Source organism: Streptopelia decaocto (genome assembly GCF_964273445.1).
Source record: "Streptopelia decaocto genome assembly, chromosome: 2".
Taxonomy (NCBI): Eukaryota; Metazoa; Chordata; class Aves; order Columbiformes; family Columbidae; genus Streptopelia; species Streptopelia decaocto.
The window spans coordinates 143,964,743-143,989,242 of NC_138655.1; the positions used below are offsets into that span (position 1 = coordinate 143,964,743).

General features: G+C 38.8%; 1 protein-coding gene across 8 annotated transcripts in view; it reads left to right on the plus strand.

Moving 5' to 3' along the window:
- The window catches only part of MLLT10 (MLLT10 histone lysine methyltransferase DOT1L cofactor), a 141,874-nt gene that overhangs the window by 5,899 nt on the left and 111,475 nt on the right, over positions 1-24,500 (plus strand). For 4 of the 8 annotated variants that reach the window (XM_082044865.1, XM_082044864.1, XM_082044866.1 and 1 more), the window contains exons 2-3: positions 5,833-6,001; positions 9,590-9,669. In XM_082044865.1, coding sequence (XP_081900991.1) covers positions 5,833-6,001; positions 9,590-9,669 — 249 coding nt within the window. Of the gene's footprint in view, positions 1-5,125; positions 5,285-5,462; positions 5,645-5,832; positions 6,002-9,589; positions 9,670-24,500 lie in introns of those variants that run through there. The other 4 variants (XM_082044862.1, XM_082044863.1, XM_082044869.1 and 1 more) reach the window with 2 other exon arrangements.

Genomic DNA, 24,500 nt, shown 5'->3' on the forward strand with positions numbered 1-24,500 from the left:
AGGTCTGTATTTAAGATATTTGATGGGAAATTCAGCATGTCGTTTCTTGTATTTAATATGTAATACAGATAGCATTCCTAAATAGAAATCAAATAAATGTGACCTGTGACACAATGCAGTATCACGCTGCTGATCATAATACAACAAACATGAAAAAAGGCTATTAATTTATATGGAATGTTAATTTAGCAAATCCTACATAGAGATATGCCTATAGAAGAAAAGTAATCTGAGGCTTGGTTTTGGAGTGATGCTATGTAAATGTATTTAATAAAAATCCAATGAATTAATACATACCTCATAAAAATCCAAACTTTGAAATGAAGTATTCTTCTTTAAAGAAAAGCCCTGTGTTATGTTTAAGTCGCATATAATCTAAATTCCAGAGTTTACTAACCCAGCTTTTCAGGGCTTAATACAGCATTAATATTCAATATGGTTTGCTAGAAGTTTATTTCAGGTTCTTTTGTATCATACTGTAATTAAAATTACTTTGACTTGACTCATATAAAAATGTGGTTAACATTTAAATGCCTTTTTAATGTAGAGAATTTAAAATTAACTGTCATTTTAAAATATTTAATTTCTATCACTTAGGGAATGTTAAATCCTTAAAAAGGAAATAATCACTGCACTTAAAACATCCTGTGCTAGGATTCCTTTATTTAGAATTTTAGTTTGAGATTGTTCATTCGAAGAAAATCCCTTGTTTCATGTTTACTGTAAACCCCAGTCTGAAATTAAGATTTAAATGCCAACATTAGTAACAGAAGCAGTACTTGAAAACCACCAATTATCCATTGCTGCTAGTTAAGTGAAATTTACCAAAGTCTCCGAAGGTGATAATACAATTAAAAGCAAGAAAATGAATACAATAGTTCGTGGAATTACTTCCCCCTTTCTTTGCAGTCTAAAGAATTATAAAATTTGTAATTACATTTGCATAAAAGAAAACAGCACAACACATGAAGGGGCATGGTGTCCAGGAGATGCACTGACAGGACCTTTGATGCTGCTACCTGGACTTGCGTAACATGTAAATACATAGGATGTGAACTCCTCATCTAGAAGTGGCCACATGCTAAATGTTCAAACTTTTTAATTTTTCAGTACATTGCATTTGGATATAGGTGTTAAATACAGATTTCAGCGGTACGTTCAAGAATAAGGGGAAAAAGAAAACTCTCTCTCAGTGTAATTTAAGACTAAACATGTAAAGATACATTAACATTTTTAATATGGCTTCTGTAGACATGCTATATCCCTCATAACTGAAGATGCATAGAAATAATTTGTTGGATCTAAGGCAGACTGCCATTTAAAACACACCGTGTGCAAAGGTCAACACACGAGAGTCGCATTTTATTTTGTGTAAAGTGACCATTTTGCTGCTGCCTTCCCAGAAATGAAGCAAATGCCCACGATTAGAATGTATTCCAGTGAAGACTGTTAATGATCTAAACCCACATAAACAAAAGGCAGACAAGCATCAATGTACTTTAAATGGATAATCAGGAGATGTATTATTCTACCTATTGAGTATCACTAAGTTATTGCAATTTTCCTGTTTTCAGTTGCATCTGTTTAGCTGCAGCCTGTATTCTTTTGCACATAGGTAAATATCAAAGCTTTCTCAACAAAGACCCAATCTGAAAATGCAGTAAAAATTGCTGTGAGAAATTTGATTTCTGGGAAGAAGTGAGTTTCCCCACTCTACAGCTCCAAATCCCAATATCAGTTAATGTTTTCTAATAGAGTATGCATTTTATATAAAGTCTATGCTTTTTCTGTTATTCCTGGAAGACTCTTCTGATTATTATATCCAACTGGTAATGTGGTTTTGTAAATGAAAGACTCTATCTATCTATCTATCTATCTATCTATCTATCTATCTCAATGCTTTGTTTTATTCACTAAACTTACAATGTGATTTTTCATGTTTTAGAAAAAAACAGTGAAATTTAAAGAAAGTATTCAAAATATTAGCATTATTGTAGGAACTGATTAATTAGTAGTAAAAATTTAAGGTGAATACCTCTTCATTTTACTTAGTGAAGCTAAAGTGCTATGCCCTAATATATGTGAACATTTTCTTGAGGAATTCCTTAAACTTTAAACCAACAATTTGCATTTGGAGAATATATATATATATATATATTTACTTACACATTCACTCTATTTAAAACAGTATCTAAAATATAAAAAGAAAATGAAAACATACAATCTTCTTGTATGTTTCTTGTAATCTAACTTGTTTAGCTTCTAGGTTTGTATGTACAGTTCCTTTTAAGAGAATTGGATTTTCTCCTTGCATTTAGATTAACAATGAAATTATTCATTCTTACTCACTGAATTATATTCCTCTCTAATTATTTTAGTCTCTTATATATCACTATAAGAAGGACAGGCTTCTTTCTTTAAAAAGAAAATTGGCCTTCTGTGTCATGTCAGTGCTTATTAAATACTACAATCATAAGAACATATATGCTACAAGATTTTATGTTCTGATTCCATAGCTGTTATAGGCTTAGTGTTTGCAGCATTTATTTAGTGGTAATGCATTTCTTTTCCTATTTTGCATTTCAAAGGTCTTCTCTAAATGATTGTTTTACAGAACTATCAAGAGGTTATCTAAATTTTTCCATCAAATATTACACAATACCATAAGGTGGTAGTCATGGAGTTTTTCAGTACACGTACATTCTTTATATAGAAAGAATTAAACAGAAATCCATGAAAAATACAATAAATGTTTCATTAAATAATTGAATGTATTAGGCTTGACTGAATTTTGACCAAAGCAAAATTTCAGGCTGTTCAATACTGAGCTGGAGTGTTACATGGTGTGAGATTGAAATACTTTTATTTGAAAACTACACAGTAGGTTTTTCATGAATATACTTTTGTTGCTGCGGTGTGGCTTTTATCAAGTCGTTGCAAAGCAATTAATGTTTTCTTTGGTGATGCTTCTTTATAAAACTAAAACTCGAGCCTTAAAATAGCTAACATTGGAAAAAAAAAGACAGACCTGGGGATTGTACTAGTTGCTTTTCGAAGAAGAAATTGCAGGAAGACCCTTTCAATGAATTAAAAAAAAAAAAAAAAGCCGTGAGAAAAATTTACAATTGTTTGTTACAATACAAATTTTACTAAATGTATAAATTCACCCAACAAATTAAAATATATTTAATACATTTTCATTTTAAAAGGATATTTATTTTAATTTACTTGTCAGGGAAATAAAGGACAGATTTGCTGCTGTACCGTGATTTTTTTTTTTTTGGTCAGGGTTAACAGAATCATTGAGAATGCTTTTTAAATTAGATGTCATTTTCTTGACAAGAATGAAGAAGGGCTGGGACAGTGTATCTATCAGCTTCAAATAATTTGCGTTTTTTTACACCACCAGGATATATTAATTGCTTTATTTCCCTACAAAGTAATTGCTTGCACCTGCAATTTTCAGGGCATTTTTACAAGCTTTAAAAGTAATAAAAATCGTGTTGTAAGTGTAAATAGTTTTATGTTCAAATTTGTATTCTTCGGTGTTGAGATAGGACATATGGGTGCGGGGTGGTTGTGTGGGTTTTTTTTTTTTGTTTGTTTGTTTGTTTGTTTTTGGTTTTTTTTTGAGAGCAATCACTGAATGATTTTACACAAACTGAAACATACTACATTCCAGTCTCCCCCACCCCCGTTTTTTACATGTGCCTTAAAAAGGTCTAAACTCTCAAGGATATTGGAACATACATTTACAGAAAAATGTTTAGAATGTGCCTGAAATGGCTGCAGTAATCGCGTGTTTGGCTGGGCTCTTCATGTTGGAAGCTACCTTTGTCATTCCTTTTTTTGCCTGCCCTCCATTCTTCCCCTATCCAAATAATTTCACTTAAAACTTTAAAGGAGAGAAAAGAGCTTGACCTAAGATACCCTGCATACAAACTACAGAGTCGGATGTCTCTAGGGGGTAGAGAGTTGTGCATATCCCACCTCTCCCTTCCACGTAGCAGTTCTTCATACTCTCGTATGCAAGTGCAGATGTTTTATTAGTTAACAATGTATAAAATATAACCGGCATAGATATAGGTCTAGGTAGTGACACGTCCAGGAATGTACATAATTCAGTAGTGATTTGTACAGATACGCTGTCAACTAAGATGGCCTTGCAAAATCATAATGAAAAATACAGTCCATGCACAAATTCTGCCTTTTAGCATGATAATGAAGATAAATCGATACTTTCCTTGCCCAACACTAAATAAATAAATAAATAAATATATAAATAAATAAAATGCTGGCCCTGGGGCAAGCGAGTGAGCAGAATTTTGCAAAGCTGCATTTAATTTCTCTGTGCTCCTAACAATCACCACAATTAGTTCCTTCTGCTACAGGCATACCTGCTTACAATGGAGAACTGAATAGCCTGAGATTTTCCTCTATTCCGACCATCTCAGCTCGCTCTCTCTCTCACCAGTTTTTTTTCCTTCCCTTATTTTTTTCCCCTTTAATTAAAAGAGACAACAGAATTAGAATTGTTTTACTAAAAAAACCTAAACCCCCAAACATGCACCCAACTTCTAGAAAGGCCTGTCCACCTCAAAGTAGAAGTAGAGAACAGCTGTTTGTTTTTGTGTCTCTGCGGCCTCCCTGGTTTCTCTATTTGTCATATCGTCTATTCAGCATCACTTTTGCTGCTGTGGCAGCAATAGCCGTGCAGCGCTGCATCCACACGACGAGCTTAGGGGGAGAAGAAAGAGTGGGATTAATAATGCATTAGTTTTGCAGCCCCATCGAAGGAAAAATAAACAAAATAGTAAAAGTTGTGGTGAGGGCAGGGAAGTGGCGTAATAGTGAGAATGCATTAGTCCTGCAGGCACACCGAGGGGATATAAACAGGATAATAAAAGTTGGGAGCGGGAATGCATTAGTCCTGCAGTCACATCAGGGGGAAAATAAACAAGATAGTAAAAATGATTTCTGCGGGGTGGGCGGGAATGGGGCGAGTCCTCCAGCCTTCCTGAAGGGGGCATGAGCCGAGTGACATCGCGGGTGGGAGCGGGGCGCATGTCTGCCACCTCCCCGCCCCCCCACGCCGAGGGGAGGGGGGCAGCAATAAGCCCGTCTGGCGCTGCCCGGGCGGGGAGGGGAGGCGGTTTCGCGCGGGCTGTCCCGAGGCGCGCCGAGCGGCCCGCCGGGCGGTCGCGGCGCGGAGCGCGTTGGGGCTCGGCCGGCCGTGGGGGGCGGAATGGCTCGCCCGGGGGACGGAGAGTGGCCGCACGCCGAGGTGGGTGCCCGTGCGGGGCCGGGGCGTGGGGGCCGGGCCAGGCCGGGCCATCAGGTGCCGCCGCTCGGGGCGGGCGGTCCTGCGGGGCGCTGCTCGCTCGCGCACGCTCTCTCGGCGCGGCGGTTGGAGCCGTTTGGGGGAGGGGGGAGCGTTGTGCGCGCGCTCAGCCGCGGCTCACGTTCCCCGAGCGGCTCGTGAACCATCGCGAGGAGGCCCAGGCCCAGGCCTTCCCGCGGGCGCGCTCAGTGCGCCTGCGCGCCGGCCGCGCTCCCTCGCCTGTCTGCCTGCTGCGCGGTGTCCTCCCCAGCCCGCCGCCGCCGGGTGCCCCTGCCTGCCTGCGTGACTGATACAGCCTGGCCGGTTGGTCGGGCGGGGGCGAGAAGAGGCTCTCAGCCAGCGGTCATGGGCCCTAGATCACTGCCGTGGCGGCGGTGGCGGCGGCGGCGGCTGAGTGACTGAGGGGAGACACCGCCGGGGAGGGGGCAGGCAGGGGGCGAAGCGCGTGTGTGCTCGTGTGTGCTGTTGACGACGGTGTTTTTAACCCTTAGATGGTCTCTAGCGAGCCGTTGCTGCTGCCTGTGTCACTGGAGGGCGAGTTCTCCAATAGCATGAAGGAGATGATCGGCGGCTGCTGCGTGTGCTCCGACGAGAGGGGCTGGGCCGAGAACCCGCTTGTCTACTGCGACGGGCACGGCTGCAATGTCGCAGTGCATCAAGGTGAGTAGGCAGGCGAGTGCCAGCTTGCCCGCTCTGGCCTCACGCCTCGCTACTTCCTTCTTGGTGCTCCCTGCCCTCTTCCCTTGGGCCTACTTGTCTCCCCCCCACCCCCCTTGGCTTTTTTTCTCCTCGTCTTCTCTTCCTCCGCTCTTCAGCTCCTTCTTGTCACCCGTGAAGCTTATTTCCCTGTTTCTAGGGCCACGTGCTTTCTGGTCTGACCTGTCCTGTCATCCTCTGTTCTTCCAGTCTGTCTGTCTTTTCCCTCATGGGAGACTTCCTATGTTATGGCTATGAGACAGGAAGAACCCTCCTTGCAGGTTTTTTCCCCTTCTTCCTCTCCTTGTACCTCTTCTGTGTCTGTGTTTCCCAGTCTGCTTTTGCACCCTGCTAACAACCTCAGCTGTCCAAAGACTACCTAAAACTCCTGCCTTTGCAGAACTTCTTACTAATCTCTGTTTTGGCAATTGTTGCTGTATTTCTTTCTTCCTGTTGTCCCTGCCTTTCCCAAGTTAAGAAAAAAATGATGTGAGGGGCAGCCAGTAGACAAGGAGGGTTTAGGGATGGAAGAGAGAAGTATGTAGGAAAGACTTAGCTGTCATATATTTTCTTCCTCTGCCTGCCTTTCCTTGAATGTCACTTGACTGATGTTGCTTGGTAGATGAAGAGACTTCCTGTTGTGGTTCTGCAGGGAGAGGGTGCTAGTCAGAATGGCTGATGCCGGATTTGTTTGGATTAGTGGAGGCTGGTTGGTTGGTTGGTTTCCAGCTCAGCTCAGAAGCTGGCGTGTTCCCTCTGTGTGATTGTTTTGTTTCTGTCAGTAAGTTGACCCCTCTTGTGAGAGCAGAGGGAAAGACTGGGTTCTGCTGCTCACACTGTAAAAAAGGAAGTTATGATGACTTCTGCTTTAGGGTAGCAGAAATAAGGAATAAGAGGGTAGTTTTTCTGTATTGACTCCCAAGCAGTCGTATAAACTTTTAGATGCTGAACAAATCTGAGGAGACAGAAATCCTAAATCCAGTTCACTAGTCTTGGATGCCTAGTGAAAATACTACTAATGTGTGTCTCATGTTTGGTCTTAAATTGTGTTGAAGATGATATAGTAGTAACTGTTTGTTTCAGGTATATGCTCCTTTGTAAACTGACAAGAAATAATGAGCAATAATAATAATGTAAGAAGATCTGCAAAAGAATTCAGTTATTCTTGTTGATGTTGGATTGAATGTGGAGGGGAGCTCACAGGATCTCTGAAATTTGACTGGTTTTGAAGCGATTTTCTGTTGGCTTAAGAGCTGAGTAATGTTAACTGCTTTTGTGGAATCTTAGGATCATGAAAAAGAACACTACAACATGAATACTTTTAGAAGTCATACTTGAACTAGCTATTTCTTTTATATTATCTTGGGCATCTTTGCATTTAAAGCCTTGCTAATATTTTCAGTGAAAGAATTTGCCGATAGCAGCAGTTGGAGCTGAAATAGTGGGAACAACAAAAGTCTGTTTTAGGAAGTATTCCTAATATAGAGCCACACTTCAGTAAACTGTGCACAAGGATATAGTACTTTTTAAGATCAAGTCCAAATCTGAACTTGCATCTGGCAGAAAGTGTGCGAACTATTGCTTCTTCTAAATCCACATGCTGTTGTAGAGATCTTAAGAACTGCTTGTTTTGATGTACTGGATCATTGATGTTGTACATCTCGGATTTGATCTGTTGTGTGGAGGTGGTAGAGGAAGCATGTCCACTCTTTTTATAGGTTTTCTGTAATAGAAGTAGTAGTCTTCCTGGTTAAAGCTTGTAGGCCTTATATGAAGTTCAGACAGCAGTGTTACCCGTGAGACTCTATTAACTGCATTTTTTGTTATTGTAATTACTTTTAGTTCAGAGAAAACTTATTTTCAGGTGTTAAGTCATTGGCAAGTTGTGGAGGACAAAATCTTTTCATATGTTTAAAGAAGCTTTGCATAGTAGTGAAAGTATAAACCAAAGGAAGTTCTGGAACTCCATAAACAATATCACCGTATATCAGAGCACAAACCTGTGGTGCACTTCTTTAGGCTGTGGGTATAATCTGTTACATTTACAGACAGAAAAGTACCTCACTTCAACTTTGGTCTTTGCACGGCTCATGTTGCCTTTGCATCTAATTGCCAGCCTTGTCTCTGAGTTGCATTCTGTAATTAGTTTCTTACTCTGCACTGTCTCATGCTAATTTAAATATGTGATTGTATGTTTAAATTCTCCCTCTTAATTTCTAAGGAGATACTCAAAGTCCTCCTCATCTGTGGTTAATATAGATGCAACAAAAACAAGATGTTTTTTCTCATGTGAAATAACTGTATTGTACCGTAGAAAGGGCTTGTCAAGATAGTTTGGGCTGTCAGTACTCATATAATGTATTAGAGAATATGACAACTGATCTTAATATGACTACATGTATATCATAGGAAATTATTTCATTGACTTTCCTTCATAGAAGGAAAGGTGTATGAGCCAGATGTTCTTTATACTGCTATTGCGTTAGTGTTTTTTTTTTTTCTTCATGCTAGTACAAAACCAATAGTATTTTTCTATATATAGAAGATAGTAATTAATCTAAACTTTCCTAATAACTATTAATTTATCATATATAGTTATATGTTTTTTTCCTAGTTACACACTTAGACTGCATTTTCTTATTTAAGTAACATATGATTGTTGGGAATTTAGATATTAAAATATTATGTCAGATTCAGGATTATCTTTTTGAGGAAAATGTTAATCTTTTTGTTGTTTGTTGTTGGTTAATTAACCCATACAGGTATTAGAATAGACTCACAGTACTTGTGTTCTTGTATTTTCATTCACTCAGCCATTCTTAAAGTTTCTTGATCTGTACATTTCAAACATGAACAGTATTGCCAAATTACTAGACTATTTTTTCTGTGGAATTTTGTATCAAATTCCTGCTTTTAAAAAATATACTATAAAAATACAGATGACAGTCTTGCAGAGAAATCTGCACGTCTCAAAATCTCTTTCCTAAGTATTTATGTTGTAGCCTGGCTATAGTTGCAACTGATCCTAGCCCTGATGCTCTGTTTCATTCGTATTTACAGCTCCATATGACTTTTCAGGGGGGGAAAAAGCAAACTTTGTATCTTTGTTCAGTTTATTATGGATTTCCTTCTTAAGACCAGTTATTTTACTCAAAGAGTAAGAGACATTGATTGTAGCTCCATGTATGAGTGTCTTAACACAAACTTGTATTTTTTCTTAAAAAAAGACACTGCTATACTATAAATGATGGGTGTTTGTTATTATGAAATCTTTCACCAGTTTACCTAGTAAATAAATAGCAAAATAGATCACATACGAAACATGGCTGCTCTTGAATGGTTATATTACTTTTCAAACTATTTTTTAAATTTAACAAGTAAGTGGAAGTTTGTACTTAATTTCTGAAACCATTGTGGTAGGAGTTCGTGTGCAATGTATAGATGTCAGTTTGATGAGATCAACTAATACTGAGCTTTTAAAATGACATTCATACTATTAATACTGTAGTGCGTCTTATGTTTGCTGAAATGTTTTTCTCTTGTTCAAAACAGCTTGCTATGGAATTGTTCAAGTACCCACTGGACCTTGGTTTTGCAGGAAGTGTGAATCTCAGGAAAGAGCAGCCAGAGTGGTATGTGCTTTGTTTATTAAGTAATGCTAGTTATAATGTTTGTGTGGATAATATTTACCCAAGTATCTCAGTAATAGTAGAAAATAGCTTAGCTTTCTGTCATAGTTCCATAAAGATGCTATTCAGAAAGACCTGTTTTCTTTTTCTTTTTTTTTTTTTTTTTTTAAGTGTAACTATGTAACTGTCTCTAAGTATTCTAATAGTTTCTATGGAGTGTGTGTGCGTGTTTTTTTTTACCCCAACTTTTTCAAAGATTAATGTCTTCTTATCTGTAGTGTGGGTTTTATGTAACCTGTCAGTTTAATGCTTATATAATTATGTACGGGGAGGAAGTGGAATCTGTGTCCAATTTTCTTTTACAGTAACTTTAGATTGCTAGCTGAAGGCTTCAGTCTAGGAATACCTAACTAATGAGTAGTGTTCTTAATTTTGGAATCTAATGTTAACATCTAACTGAAGAAACATTTTATTTCTCTGTCTTTTTGATATTTTTTTAATGGTGAATATTGGGGATTTAGATGATTGTTCAGAACAACAACAAAAAACCCCAACACTTTTTTTTTTTTTTTCTTGATTACATGTAGTGTTTTTTTGGTCAGACTTGTATGTTACTAAATCGAGCTGCATGATTCCAGGCTCTTTTAGAAAAAGACCATCACATTTCTCACTACTTGGTTCTTTTTAGTTGGTCTTCCAGTAAAAGATAAAGTGAGACTATTTAGAAAGACTAAGCTGTTCCTTGGCCTGTGGAAACATTTTTCATATAAAAATTGGAAGAGAAGGTGGTGCAGAGTGTTAGGGCAGTGTGTAAACTATTTCTAACTTTCGGATCTGAAGACGGATGAAGAACCTGAGACCAAATTTTCAGGTACTGTTAGTGAGTGTCAGAGTATTTACAAGAGCTGTTTGCTGTACCTGTTTCATTTTCTAATATAGAATTCTGTATAAATGGTAGGATGACTTGATGTTGTGTGAATTTTTGGCACAGGACTAAAGAATCTTATTCCTGTGCTTTTTTCCAACTTGCCACTAATGTTTTCATAATGCCCTGGCAACCTAGACTTTGTTACGACTTCCAAAGTAGACTTATTGGTGAGAGTAAGAACATATTGATTTCTGTGTGCTCTTCGTATTTGTCAACAGGAAATCAAAACTGCCACCCTTTCTAAAGAAAGGCTGTTTCTTTCTTTTCCTGGGAAGACCATCATCAATGTTAAGTTTTAAGAGTAGCGTTTTTTAATGTTATTGAGTTAGACATATACAGATTGACAGCAAAGTTAAAAATATAAGTGGGGGGAAAGAGAGATGATGGCTAGGAGGATTTTTCTGGTGCATGATAGGGAATTTTCATCAGGATTTATGATGTGGGTGTTCCTGACTTCTCCTGGCTTCTCCACTTTGTCTAGAAACAGAACCAGAATTAAATTCACTATATTGCAGATGTGAGTCTTGCACTCAAGGCATATTTTTCTCTGCTGATGCCATGTTGTAGTGGGTTTTTTTTGTTTGTTTTTAGCTGCAATTACTGGGCAAGTAAATCCGTTCTGATAAAAGACCAGGGTTGATTGCTTGCACTGAAGTTAGTTTTGCTTTAACAACTGCAAGAAATAGGCTAACTCAGGAGCATGTCACTCAAGCAGGTGGGTCACCCAAGAACTTTTCTTAACAGCAGGTTGGAGCAGTTGGCTTCCCATACACTTTCAGCTGTTATACACTCTTGTCTACTGTGTTCCCTTTGTTTTCTGTGCTGCTGCTAAGCTGGTACATACTGCTTGTCAGTGAAAGCAACGGCTATTTTGTTTTCTGTTTTTTTTCTTTCCAGCCACATAAGCCTCCTGGCTGATTGTCCTCTGATTTTATTGATAGTGAGGTGTTAGCCAGTGTCTTGGGTTTTGAATGGTCAACTACTGGTTGGAAAGCACAGTTCCATACCTCGCAAATTATACTGGGCCTTGGCTCTAGCAGGGTCATGTTTTTGTGTGCATAAGCAGAACTGCAGTTTTTGTACACGTGATCTGTCTGGATAATGGACATATTGAAGTGTCTGGTAATTACTTGATTTACCTTTATAATTATGAATACGTAGTGCATAATAAATAGAAGATTGTAATCCCGGTATGCTCTTTTTACAATCACAGTGTAAGTTTTTACCTATTGCTTGAAAAACCTTGGTTTTCTCTAAATCAGCTAATTTTTCTTAGCTGACCTGTGGTGAGCTTGGAGTATGAATCTCTTCAAGATGGGTGGCAACTGCTCCCAGTTTTGTCTGTGTCAGCACCAGCTGTTATTACCCTGCATAGTGGGCATTTTTGGTGTCTTCAGATGTACCTGAACTTCTGAGTCAAAAAGCAAGGCAGGTACATGTTGATGTAAGAAAAAGTAATATTAGGATCTGTGTGAGGATGTATACATATGAAGTAGTATGTAAGGGACATTGGGTCCTGGCTTGGGAAATTGGATGGTGCCTGTATGTCTTCAAGGGACTGATAGTACTGGTATATGAAGAGAGACTAGAGAAGATAAATTTAGGAATTGTAGCACAACTCTTCAAATTGTTCAAAAATACTTTTTTTCCCATCATCCTATTATATGCCAAGCATCTTTCTTGATGATCTTATTTTAAGAATGATTTAATTATAGTATATAGTGGGGTATAAATAGACAATGTGTTTACGGTTTACTACAAGCTACTAGTATGCATGCTTATCATGAGGAGCTGGAATAATCTCTGTGATAGAGATATCAGGCAGCACAGAGGCATCTAACATTTGCATAATTTAGCTTGGTCAGGCTTATTAGCTGTGTGTAGATGCTTGTCCTCGTGAATCCAACTTGATTTAGAGAGACCAGGAGGTCTCAGTACTGAACTTCAGCGTTAAGAATTCCAAGAAGTACTACCTCAAGCACAGCTCAGCTTGTATGTGTGAAGTCAGATTGATTACAGCATGGCAAGTGAATAAATATCCAATATTAATTTGATGTTTCACTGGAATATGTATATTCTAAGCTTGTCATTGCATCTGGAAGAATCAGTTTGGACTTGGTACAAATTACTCTAATGTCATAAAGGTGGTGTTTTTACCACTTGGTGTTTCTGTGTTAGTTTTCTTGATGGAGTGGCTTATGAAGTTGAATGCAATACTGGCCCAGAACTGAGTTGGCACATTTGCACAACACTACAGCTGGTTTAATAAGCCACCTGTGTTTTAGTCCTGGGGAATGCATTGAGGGGGCTGTGAGTTCCTGTGGAGCTTGCCACACAAGATTTGAGGTAGTGTTCATCTGGATCTCAGCTGAATCTAGCATAACTGGAGTCTCTGCACTTGCATATGTGTTTCTTGGGACTCAGTGTGGAGGCAGGAAGACTGTCGTTGCAGAGTCAGTTTAGATAATACAGTACTTAATACTTAAGGATTCAGAGCTGTAGAAATGTAGCTATACTGTTTACCTCCAAAGCCAGTTCACGTATATTGTGCTCTCATAGTGATAGGTTCCTGCTAGTAATCCTGTCAGACCTGAGCTGTTCCTGTATCTGCTGCACAGATGATCCACAGTCTGAACACTTGAGGTTTTTTTAATCTTTAATATAACAACAGTTGTAGTTCTCCTCTCCAAGTTCCCTTAAAAAAATCTTTAATCACATGCATCTACAAGTTTGTTACTGTAGAGTTGCTTATAAGAGTTGTATGATGTATCCATAGTTTAACATCCCATCCCCAGCATTTATGTAGGATAAAATAACTGTAGGTGTAGTATTACTTGCCTTTTGCCTAAACAGAAGGAGGCAAAGAAGGAGGAAATAGGAATGTAGGCTTTCAATATGCAGATGGGCTTGCGATCAGAGCTCTGACAGCTCTGGCTCAACAGGCTGCCTCCAGGGGAATGGGATCTGGGTGCCTGTGCTTAGAATCAGTTTTGAAGTGGTTATTACACCTGTGTCTGAAAACTAGAATACATATTGATAAATATGGTCACAGTAGAGGTGAACTAAATTTTATAAGAAAGAAACTTGCTGTTTTCTTTTTTCCTTCGACTTGAAATGCTGACCACCATATCACTCAGGATTAATGTACTATGCATTCTCTTTCAAGATCTCTTGAAATAATTCTTAAAGAAATTTGGAAATGAATGTTTTTTTAATGTGTATCCATAATTTTCCTTAAAGGACATTTTTAAGAATACTATAACAAGTAGTAGAAAAAATTGCTTTAGTTTTGAGCATACAACAGAAAAACTGACCTATGTGCTTTTGTTATTTGTATGGCTTTTACACAGCAGTAGATAGTAAACTTTAAACATGAGAAGTAAAAGTGACTGTAAAATACAAATTGCTAGTAGATTTTTAAAATAAACATGAGAAACTGCTACTACCGCTTCTGCCTTCCCCTGCCCCCCCTGCCCAAAATACTCCAAACCAGAAAAACAACCAAACAAAACCAACAAATCCAACAGCACAATCTTGTCTTTTATGAATGGCTATGCAGCCTGGAAGGCAGTGAATGTTTGTTTGTAGCTGAATAACTGCAATAAAAAGTATGCCTAAAGATATTTAGGCATAGCATGTTGTATTGCGTTTGCTTGGCAAGGTTTTGGTACCTGAGGGGTGGCTTCTTTGAGAAACTGCAAGAAGCTTCCCCCATGCCCAACAGAGCCAATGCCAGCCAGCTCCAAGAGACACCCACCACTGGCCAAGGCTGAGCCCATCAGTGACAGTGGTAGCGCCTTTGGGTTAATGTTAAGAAGGGGAAAAAGTTGCTGCACAACAGCAATTGCAGATGTGGAGAGGAGTGAGAATGTGAGAGAAACAGCTCTGCAGACACCAAGGTTGGTGAGGGAGGGGCAGGAGATGCTCCAGGCGCTGGAACAGAGATTCGTGTGCAGCCCATGGTGAGGCCGGCTGTCCCCCTGCAGGTTATGGAGGTTCACAGTGGAGCAGAGATCCACCTGCAGCCTGGGGAGGACCCCACAGCAGTGCAGTGCAGGTGGATGTGCCCAAAGGAGGCTGTGACCCTGTGGGAAGCCCACACGGGAGCAGGCTCGTGGCAGGACCTGTGGCCCCGTGGAGAGAGGAGCCCATGCTAGAGCAGGTTTGCTGGCAGAACTTGTGACCCTGTGGGGGGACACAGGCTGCAGCAGTCTGTTCCTGAAAGGACTGCACCCTGTGGAAGGGAGCCATACTGGAGCAGTTTGTGAAAAGCTGCAGCCTGTGGGAAGGACCCATGTTGGAGAGGTTCATGGAGAACTGTCTCCTGTGTGAGGAACCCCCTGGTGAGAGTGTGAGGAGTCCTCCCTGGAGGACGAAGGAGCAGCAGAGGCAATGTGTGATGAACTGACCACAACCCCCATTCCCCATCCCCCTGTGTCACTCAGGATTGGGGGGAGGAGGTAGCGAACTCAGGAGTAAAGTTAAACCTGTGAAGAAGGGAGGGGTGGGGGAAGGTGTTTTGAGATTTAGGGTGGTGGTTTTTTTTTTTTTTTGTTTTTTGTTTGTTTGTTTGGTGTTTTTTGTTTTGTTTTTTTTGTTTTGTTTTTTTGTTTTGTTTTTTGTTTTGTTTTTTTGTTTTGTTTTTTTTTTGTTTTGTTTTTTTGTTTTGTTTTTTTGTTTTGTTTTTTTGTTTTGTTTTTTTGTTTTGTTTTTGTTTTGTTTTTTGTTTTGTTTTTTGTTTTGTTTTTTGTTTTGTGTTTTGTTTTGTGTTTTTTGTTTTGTGTTTTTTGTTTTGTGTTTTTTGTTTTGTGTTTTTTGTTTTGTGTTTTTTGTTTTGTGTTTTTTGTTTTGTGTTTTTTGTTTTGTGTTTTTTGTTTTGTGTTTTTTGTTTTGTGTTTTTTGTTTTGTGTTTTTTGTTTTGTGTTTTTTGTTTTGTGTTTTTTGTTTTGTGTTTTTTGTTTTGGTTTTTGTTTTGTTTTTTTTGTTTTTTGTTTTGTTTTTTGTTTTGTTTTTTGTTTTGTTTTTTTGTTTTGTTTTTTTGTTTCGTGTTTTTTTGTTTCGTTTTTTTTTGTTTCGTTTTTTTGTTTCGTTTTTTTGTTTCGTTTTTTTGTTTCGTTTTTTTGTTTCGTTTTTTTGTTTCGTTTTTTTGTTTCGTTTTTTTGTTTCGTTTTTTTGTTTCGTTTTTTTGTTTCGTGGTGTTTTGTTTTTTTTTTTCCTCATTATTCTACTCTGATTTGATTTGCAATAAATGAAATTATTTTTTCCTCAATTTGAGTCTGTTTTGCCTGTGATGATAATTGCTGAGTGATCTCCCTATCCTTATCTCAACCCACGAGTCTTTCATTATATTTTCTGTCCCCCGTCCAGCTGAGGAGAGGAGAGACAGAGCGGCTTTGGTGGGCACCTAGTGTCCAGCCAGGGTCAACCCACCACAGTCCATTTTGGCACCAAATATGGAGGATGAGGAATTTGAGATAAAGATAGTAGTTGGGAGAGCTAAAGGGGAAAATGTGGACTGAACAGAACTAAAGAGGGAAGAGCAGAATGATTGTGGGGAATTTCTAATGATAGAGAAGGTGAAACAACTGATTTTATTCTGAAATGCTGTTGATTGGATGATGTGTTTCTTGTCCATTACTTAGACGAGTGAGTGTTCTTTACTTTGCATTTCATGAGTAGGAGAAGATATTTTTTCCTGTTCTGATTTTTTGTTTTTAATGGTATACGTAGTGATTAGAGACCCATAACCTTATTGCACTGGGACTCAAGACAACAGAATTGCCTGGGATTGCATAGTGTCTGGTCATCAAAGTTAGGAGTACAAACAGAAAATGCTGCAGAAGTACTGAATAATTTCTGTGCATCTTCCACTCCAACTGGTAAACTGCACCTTATTCACTGTATTGTGTGCTGTGCATATCAAAGTGGGAATATTAATGCTATTTCTGATTGTGCTGCCTTCATGTCTTTTTTATTTGTGCGTGTGCTGCATTTTCCCTGCTTGTATGCATACTTGCTGCTTGATTTGTAAGTACACAGATGAGTTCATAAACTTATTTGAAGCACTTCATTACAGCAGAAAAGGTCTGCTAATATTTTTCTTCAGTTTTGATTAGCAGCAGTTTACCTAAATGTACACTTTATTTGTGCAGTAATTTATTACATTATGGTAAATATGGATACATGGAGCGTTCAGTCTTTAAAACAGTGTTCCATCACTCAAGTCCTGCTTGATCAAAAATTTTTTGACATAGGTATCAGTTTAACAGGTACTTTAGTAAATGCTTTAAAATTTCTGTGGCAAAATTACTAACCAAAGTGGGACTAGGGCAAAACATTTTCTGTTACAGGAATTGCTTAATTCTTAAGCAGAAATGCTTTGTGACTGTTTCATTGCTAGACAAATTACTGTCAGAAGTCTCTCAAGTAAGCAAGGAGCTCCTCAGCTGCAAGGAGCCTTGCTTAAAATGCGTGCTAGCATTTTACACCTGTGAATTTTTAGGGTACAGCAGTGATATGTTGCAGGACACTGAAGTGAACCATCACATACTGTGTTTTCTTCAGCTAGACCGGATTGGGCAGTTGCATACTTCCAGCCTGGTAACAAAAGCTTGGGTGTTTAGTGGGAAATCCAGCCAAACATGACAGATATTTCTCATAGCCTTCTGACGTTTTCCATTCATGATCAATGTGTGAATCTCAAGCTTTGTGTATGTTTATAATTCATATTCCTGCAAAATCTAGTAGGGCTTATTAGTCTTAAATATGTAGTGGGAGATTTATGGTTTTGGACTTTTGGAGCAGCCAGATCTTGATACGTGTGTGTCGTCACAGTGGTACATTCTACTTTATGTTCTCTCTCTTCTAGTTAGATTACGTGTATTGAGTAAAAGTATGACTGAATGTCACCTGTAGTACGTACTGACTGGATGGTCTTGGAAGAATGCTGATTTGCATGTTGAGTGCCTCTAATCTTCTTGTCATAGTCTGTAAATTTATTGTCTGTAGTACATGTTTTTGACAGAGCTAACTGAATCTGCATATATTTTTATCTGATGCCTTTATAAAGAGAACTAGGTCGAGTGTCTATAATTTATCCAGGTATAAAACCCGAAATGCTTCAGGTAGTCAGTCGTTGTTTTTTTTTTTTTTTTTTTTACCTGTCAGTTGTCTGCTTTAAAAAAAAGTTCTCTTCTTCTCCTGGGACAGATGACTGAATAGAGATGGGGCAGAGATTTGGCAAATTTGTCAGCATCAAGAAATGATTATTTGAAGATGGAGATGACTTAATTTCTTAAGTTGTCAAGTTGCAGAACATAGCACTTCCGAAGAGAAGTACTGACAGCATGCGTTCGTTTGCTCTATTAGTAGTGTCAGCCAGTTGGGGATTCTTGAATGTGACAGAAGATCATCTGATTCCTGTTGGTTCTACATTGTGTCTTACAAATACTGCAGTCTGTTGTGAGTCATGGGTTGGAAACATTGGAACTTAAGTTTGCCTCTCTTCAGATACCTTGATTGAAAAATTGTGTAGTTAGCTACTTGCTGACTTCTGCTTCAAATACTTATGTGGTTACAAGCTATCATTTGTAGAGCCATTTAGATCAAAATATTGAAAGTGGGTGTTTTGTGGGTGTGCTGGTTCTATTGAAATCAAGTTGATTTTCTTCATGTATTTGGAAACTTTTATTTTTCATAGCTAGCATGGTTGTTGTTTGGATTTAGTTTGAGCATAAGATGATAACACCCCGAGAGAGAATTAATGTTTTTCCTTAAGTAACTTTCCAGTGTTTTTGAGGTCGAATGGAGAGAATGTAAAAACTTAACTGTTATTTTAGTTGTTGTCTGGGAGCCAAGGTCTTTCTGGTCTCTGCCCGCAGGTGTGAGGCAGCTGGGAAGTGGGGTATGGACGGGACAGACCTTGACTGACATCTAGGCCGATCAATGAGAATATTCCATGCCATTAGCGTCATGCTTCATATTTAAGGAGTGCTGGGTTTTCTGGCTGGGGAGACTCGGTTCTTCTCTGTTCTGGCTGAGTTCTGTTTGGGAGTTCTGTCAGTTCAGCCTTTTGCTGTTCTGCAGTTTTGCAGAGGTCTCTGGGCCTTTCTGCCTTTTTCTTTCTTCCCCTAGGATTGGCTGTTCAGGCCCAGGGTGCTCGCCCTTCCCAGGACTGGCTGCTTGGGACATATGGATTTTGTGAGGAATTGCATTTAATATATTTTATATTCTATTTCTATTTAATTTTCAAATTTTATTAAATTTTTTATCTTAATCTGTGATTTTTCTGCCTTCCCTTTGGATTATCTCCTTTACTGGAGGGTGTGTGGGGGAAGCGAGCAAGGGGCTATTGTGGTTTTGATTACAGGCTGGGTTAAACTGTGACAGTGGGTTTATCAGTAAGGCCTTAAAATCCTACAGGCTGAGACTATTGTTATCTGGACATTGGTATCCAGGTGTAGTTTAGAAACTAAGGAATAAGAAAATATAGATTTGGTTTTGTAGATAGCAGTCTCTGTTGGTGGATCAACGTATTCCTGTAGAAGCTTTTGGAAAAGAGTTTATGCAAATTATCCTTTTTGCTGTGCTGAACAAGTGAAAAATGAAGTTTTGACTATGGCAAGCATTATAAAGCACAGGTGTAAAAAATCAGAAATAAATGCCAATGAGAATTTTCAGTGTACCTAATTGGTTTTAAGAAAACAAAACAAATAAAATATTAGTGAAATAACAAAGGATTTTATATCAATAGATAGCCTAAATTTTGTGTTAGTAGAGGTTCAGTAGTTTCTGCAGCATCTGGGGATGCCTGTGAGTTTTATTGGACTTTCTGCAGGCTTCAAGGGCTGAGAGGATGGTCTTCTCTGGTTAGTCTTTCTCTGTTGGCAGTATCCATTTTGCTTCATAGAAGACAGTTGGGAGGGGTGAACAGAAAAATGAGATGTCACTGGGTTCCGACGGCTGGGGTAAGTTACTGCCAGCAGATGTAGACATGGTCAGTCTGGTACGCATCCTGTTGCTGCATCTGTTTTTGTACGAACTCCCTGTGAATTCTCATCTATTGATAGAATTTGTGCCAAGATCTGAATTTCCAGTATACTGGTTTGCACCATTCCACAAATATCTGTGTTTTTCTTCTTCTGATTGTCTGATCTTGCAAAAACAGTTTCTTTGTAGGCTCTAAGGCATTTATTCTTCTGTAGATACCCTCTGATAAGCTGAATTTGAATTAGGTTTTCTGTTAAGTGGGTTGTCTGTGGTGTAATTAGTATACTTGTATCTGCCTTTGGAATATGGTTTCTCTTTATAGAGGGAACTATGTTTACATTTGTTATTCAGTACCATATTTGCCTGAATCTAACCCAAACTAATCAGTAAAATGACCTCAAATTTTTCCAGGTTTATTAGGGGAAAAACAGGGTTTTTCTTATTTTCAATGTTTTTCACTCCAATGTATGTATTATTTTTTCATACTCCTCCCCCGCCCTCCCTTCAAATAAATGGGCCAAAACACTAGGGAGAAGAGGAAAAAAAGTATAAAAGGAAGGTGAGAAAATATAAGATGCTTTCTTCTGGAGAAGATGGAATACAAATTTCACACCTTTTGTGGGAGAAAAAATAGCAAAAATGTTTCAAACGTAGGAGATAATTTTTCATCCAAAAAGTGACTAAAGAACTTCAACTAGTTACATATAGGTAAGATGACATATGTGGAGCATTGGCATAACTGAAACTCTAGATATGATTTGTGATCAGCTTTGTATCCAGAGCTGTTTTCTAGGCATCTTTTTTTTTTCCCAGAATTTTTATGTTTTTGACAGCAATGGTATGCGCCTGCCAGTGTTACATTGTTTTACATTAAGTGAAATAACTACCCATATGGATGTCTTTACCCTTCTAAACTGGGTTTTTAGCCCATATTGAGGTATTTTTTAATTACCTGAAGTAGTAGTGTGTAAATCTGTCTAGCATATTCAAAGTCTATAGGATTCGCAAAGATTATTTTAGATAAGATAAAGAGTATTAGTGGTGACTTTTGTATGTTTCCTTCTGCTGACACCCAAGGGTGAGACAGAATGGGATGGAATGTTGGTAGGTGAAGCTGTACCACAGAACTTGGAGACGAATACCCGGATGCAATCAGCTGTGCTGCAGGCTTCCGCAGCTGCCGAGGAATGGGAGACAAGGTGGCCAAGAGCATCAGGGGCTGCCAGCTGGGAAGCCTTTGATCAGAAACTAACTTTCTGATCAGCTGCTTTGTGTATCTTCGTAAATCTGTCCATGTGCTTTGGGGGAGTGCTTTGAGTTACTGCGTTTTGATATGTACAGAAATACCCAGTAGCATGGCATGCTGTAAAATAGATGTATTTGGAAGCAAATTCAGAAGTAAGGCAATAAAATGACTTGTGCTTGGCAACTGACTCTCTCCTACTAGCTTAATTTTAAGAAAGTCATAATTTGATGGAGTGTGTTCATGGTTTGTTTTCACAAAAATATGAACAAATACTTGCAACAAAACCAAATGGATTTAACCAGTCTGCTGTTTGATTAATGATTAACTGGAGCAGCAGAATAAAATGTTTTGTATGCCAAATTTTAACTCTTGTTGATTAAAGACTTGAAAGAGATTGAGTGTCAGGTTTCAAGAACTGTGATGCTGATTTTGTGTGACTTGCTGTTATGTTATTTGTAACTTTAAGGGTCATGTATTGCAAGAGTTGCTCCTTTCAGTTAAATACTGTTTTGGTTGTTGTTGTCAATAATTCTGTGATCAAAATGTACTTTGGATTAAAAAATCTGTTCTGGTAGCAGAGGTGCCATGCTGAGTATAATATGGCTTGGGAGGGAAAATAAGCTTGTAAAATAAACAGTTTGTGTATATGGCTGATGCCTGTTAAAAAACTTAGAATATGTGAATGTCAAGGAAATATCAAAAGAAAATTGGCCAAATAAATGTCTTGGGCTGGGCCCAAGAAATATGTCTGTACTGCTGAAATTAAATCAGTCTGTTTCAGGTGTGGTGTGTGTGTTTTTTTTTTTTTTTTAATGTATGTTTGTTTGCTTTTCTTTCTTTTTTGAGGGTGTGGGTGTGATGTGGTGAAGTTTTGCTTGTGTGGTGCGGGTTTTTTAAAAACTCTTAAGGCCCTTGGTTGGAATTTCATACTCGTGGCCAGCCTAGATGCTGCCATCTCCTGAACAGGGTAGTTGTATCCTTGCCCTACTCCCCATCTTGTGTTCCTGTTACTTTTTTTATCTGCCGTTATTGTTCATATGGCCATATGGAAAGACGGATCAAAGAAGTGAACTGGCTGAAAAAAGAAGTATTTCATTTTTAGCTTGCTGATTAGGATTTCCATATGGTCAAATAAAAGCTCTTCCCAGAGCAAGTGAGGCAGTAGAAAGTACACAGCAGGGGATGGCCAGTGATCTTCTTTTGGCAGCACTGTGCAATTATCTTAGCTTAGAGTGAGCCTGAAGTCAGCTGGAATTGCAGCCTAATTTCTCAGGTAACTTTTAGGAACTGTGGTGTATTTAGGTTAACAGGTCATATTGGAACACACAGTTTGCCTCATTGCAATGCTGGGAATTCAGTCCTGCAGGACTTTACTTGGTTGACAGTCATTATTCAGGTGAATGGTTCCATTGGCCTACCTTGGACCAGAATTCAGTAAGATAGTTGCACAAGAATTTTTTGACCTTTGTTTTATTATAACAAGAGACAGCATATAATGAATGTCTGCGGATGATGCTTTATGAAACCTACTCCAAATTTACAGAACCCTGAGGGAAGAACACTGCTATATTTCTACTAGTCTTTTTTCCTCCTCTCCTACTAGTATAGTCTTGTTCCTACCTCTCTTTATCTTCCCTATCTGCTATGTGTCTCTTGCTCTTTCTCTTAATTTCTACATGAACGAGGTAGTCTGAGCTAAATCAGCTTCTCTGGGCCTTTCCTCCATTTCCGGTTGAAAAATAGGTGGAGTTAGGTTAACAAAAAAAAAAAAAAAAAAAAAAGACTCCTGTAATTAGCTTTGTCTAATGTTATCTACTGCTGTTTAAGGTAGCCATTAGTCCTGGCTGACATGTAAAGGCGTATTTATCTAAAATAGGGGAAGAAAACTCTGTGCCATGATGCAGTGGAACCAAATCGGACTGTAACTAATTCTGTATAGGAAGATTGATTTCTTTAGCTCCTTCTTCTGTTCTGGTCTTGGAACTTTTTTCTGCTGAGTATCTTTAGCGGACACCCCCATTCTTCTTACTTTTTTTTTTTTTTAATTTTACTGTTCTTTATTTCTTCTTTATTATTTCTACTTTTTAAATAATGTCAGAAAAAAATTGGTTCTTTCCCCATCTGCATGGGCCTCCCATGCTTATGACCACTTTAGGTCTGCTGGGTGACTTCTTAGTGATTGGACCCTTCAGGAGGCAGTGGGTTTTTCATCAGACCCAGGTGGTCTCAGTTCACCTGGATGCGAAGGTTACAGGATCAGTCTTCTTTCACTTAATTAACTTGCTGTTTATGTATCTCAGAAGTGGGTTGTGACAGCTACACTGTTAGACTTTTCCCAGCTGCAGAACTTTGAGATGGGTTTCACTTTAGTGCTCTACAGGAGACCTCATAGTCCAAAGGAATTCCTGCTGAGAGTTCACCTGAATTCTGCTTGAACAGAAGCAAAAATGAGATGTTCATGGTACACTCTGTAAGGACAGGAAGGGAGGATGTCACTCTAACTTCAGTCTTCCTTGAGCCAGTATTATTGTATTTTTCACTTTTCGTCCTCAAATCTATTTCAACTGGCTGTACCTACAGCACCAGGTGCACTGATGCTCCTCCCTGCTATAGGACTAGTGCCCTTCAGCACACCAAAGGATGGGTTATTCTGTTGGGTCACAGTCAGCGTCTTTGGTATTCACATTTGCACTGTCTAACCTGATGGTATTTATCTGAACTGTTGATCAGTCATAGGAGCTTGCTCTGTTTATGCTGTAATATCTTGTGGGTGTTGTTTTTGCTCTCGCTACTTCCTCCGTCCCCCGCTTGTTAAGTAGTTCCCCACAATGTTTTTGAATGCTCAGGCAATAAATCTGTGTCAGAAATCCTTTGCCAGAGCTAAGACATAATACATACCTGGAGAAGAGAGCTCTGACGTGGTCCATGTGCTCAAATATTAGAGACCATCTGATGACGGTCGAATTATTCCTTATACTGTGTTGCAGAGATCAAAACCTTATTCCCTCATACAGGTTGTATGTGATGTGGCATTTAGTAGAGAGACTCTGCTGTTGCTGTTCAGTTAAACTCCAAGCTCCATCCAGATGTAAACTGGAAGAGGAGACACTGTGTGGACAAAAACATTCACACAACAAATTACAAGTAACAGAGGACTTCTGAGATACACGTACACCCAACTGTCTCCTTTCCTTTCTCCTACAGAATTCTTTGTAACAACATGCATTTAACCATTTTAAAAGTACCGAAGATTTTTTTTTTCAGTCACTTTGCAAATTCTCATCTGAAACTATATATATATATATATTTTAAATTCTATATTGCTGTAAGATTTTAGAACTAGTAATAAAGTGTTAGGGATTTTTTTTTTTAAGCTGCTAATTACCCGTCTCAAGGGATGAGGCACACTGCTCCCACCTGGCAAAGCTATTGGTGTTACTATGTGCTGCATAATGAAACTTGAGAGAGCAGAAATAGTTGACAGAATCTGAGCTTGTGGAGGCTGGGAAGGAGTTAGGTTCGTAACATAGAGAGTGAAGTGGAAAGGGTCACTGCGTGGTATATTGTCTTACTAGGATGCTGCTTGTTGCAGATTGTAGCCAGAATTCAGGGCACCAGCAGTGCTCTGTGTCATCAGAGTGCAAGTGTCTCTGCTCAGTTGCCTGGCTCCAG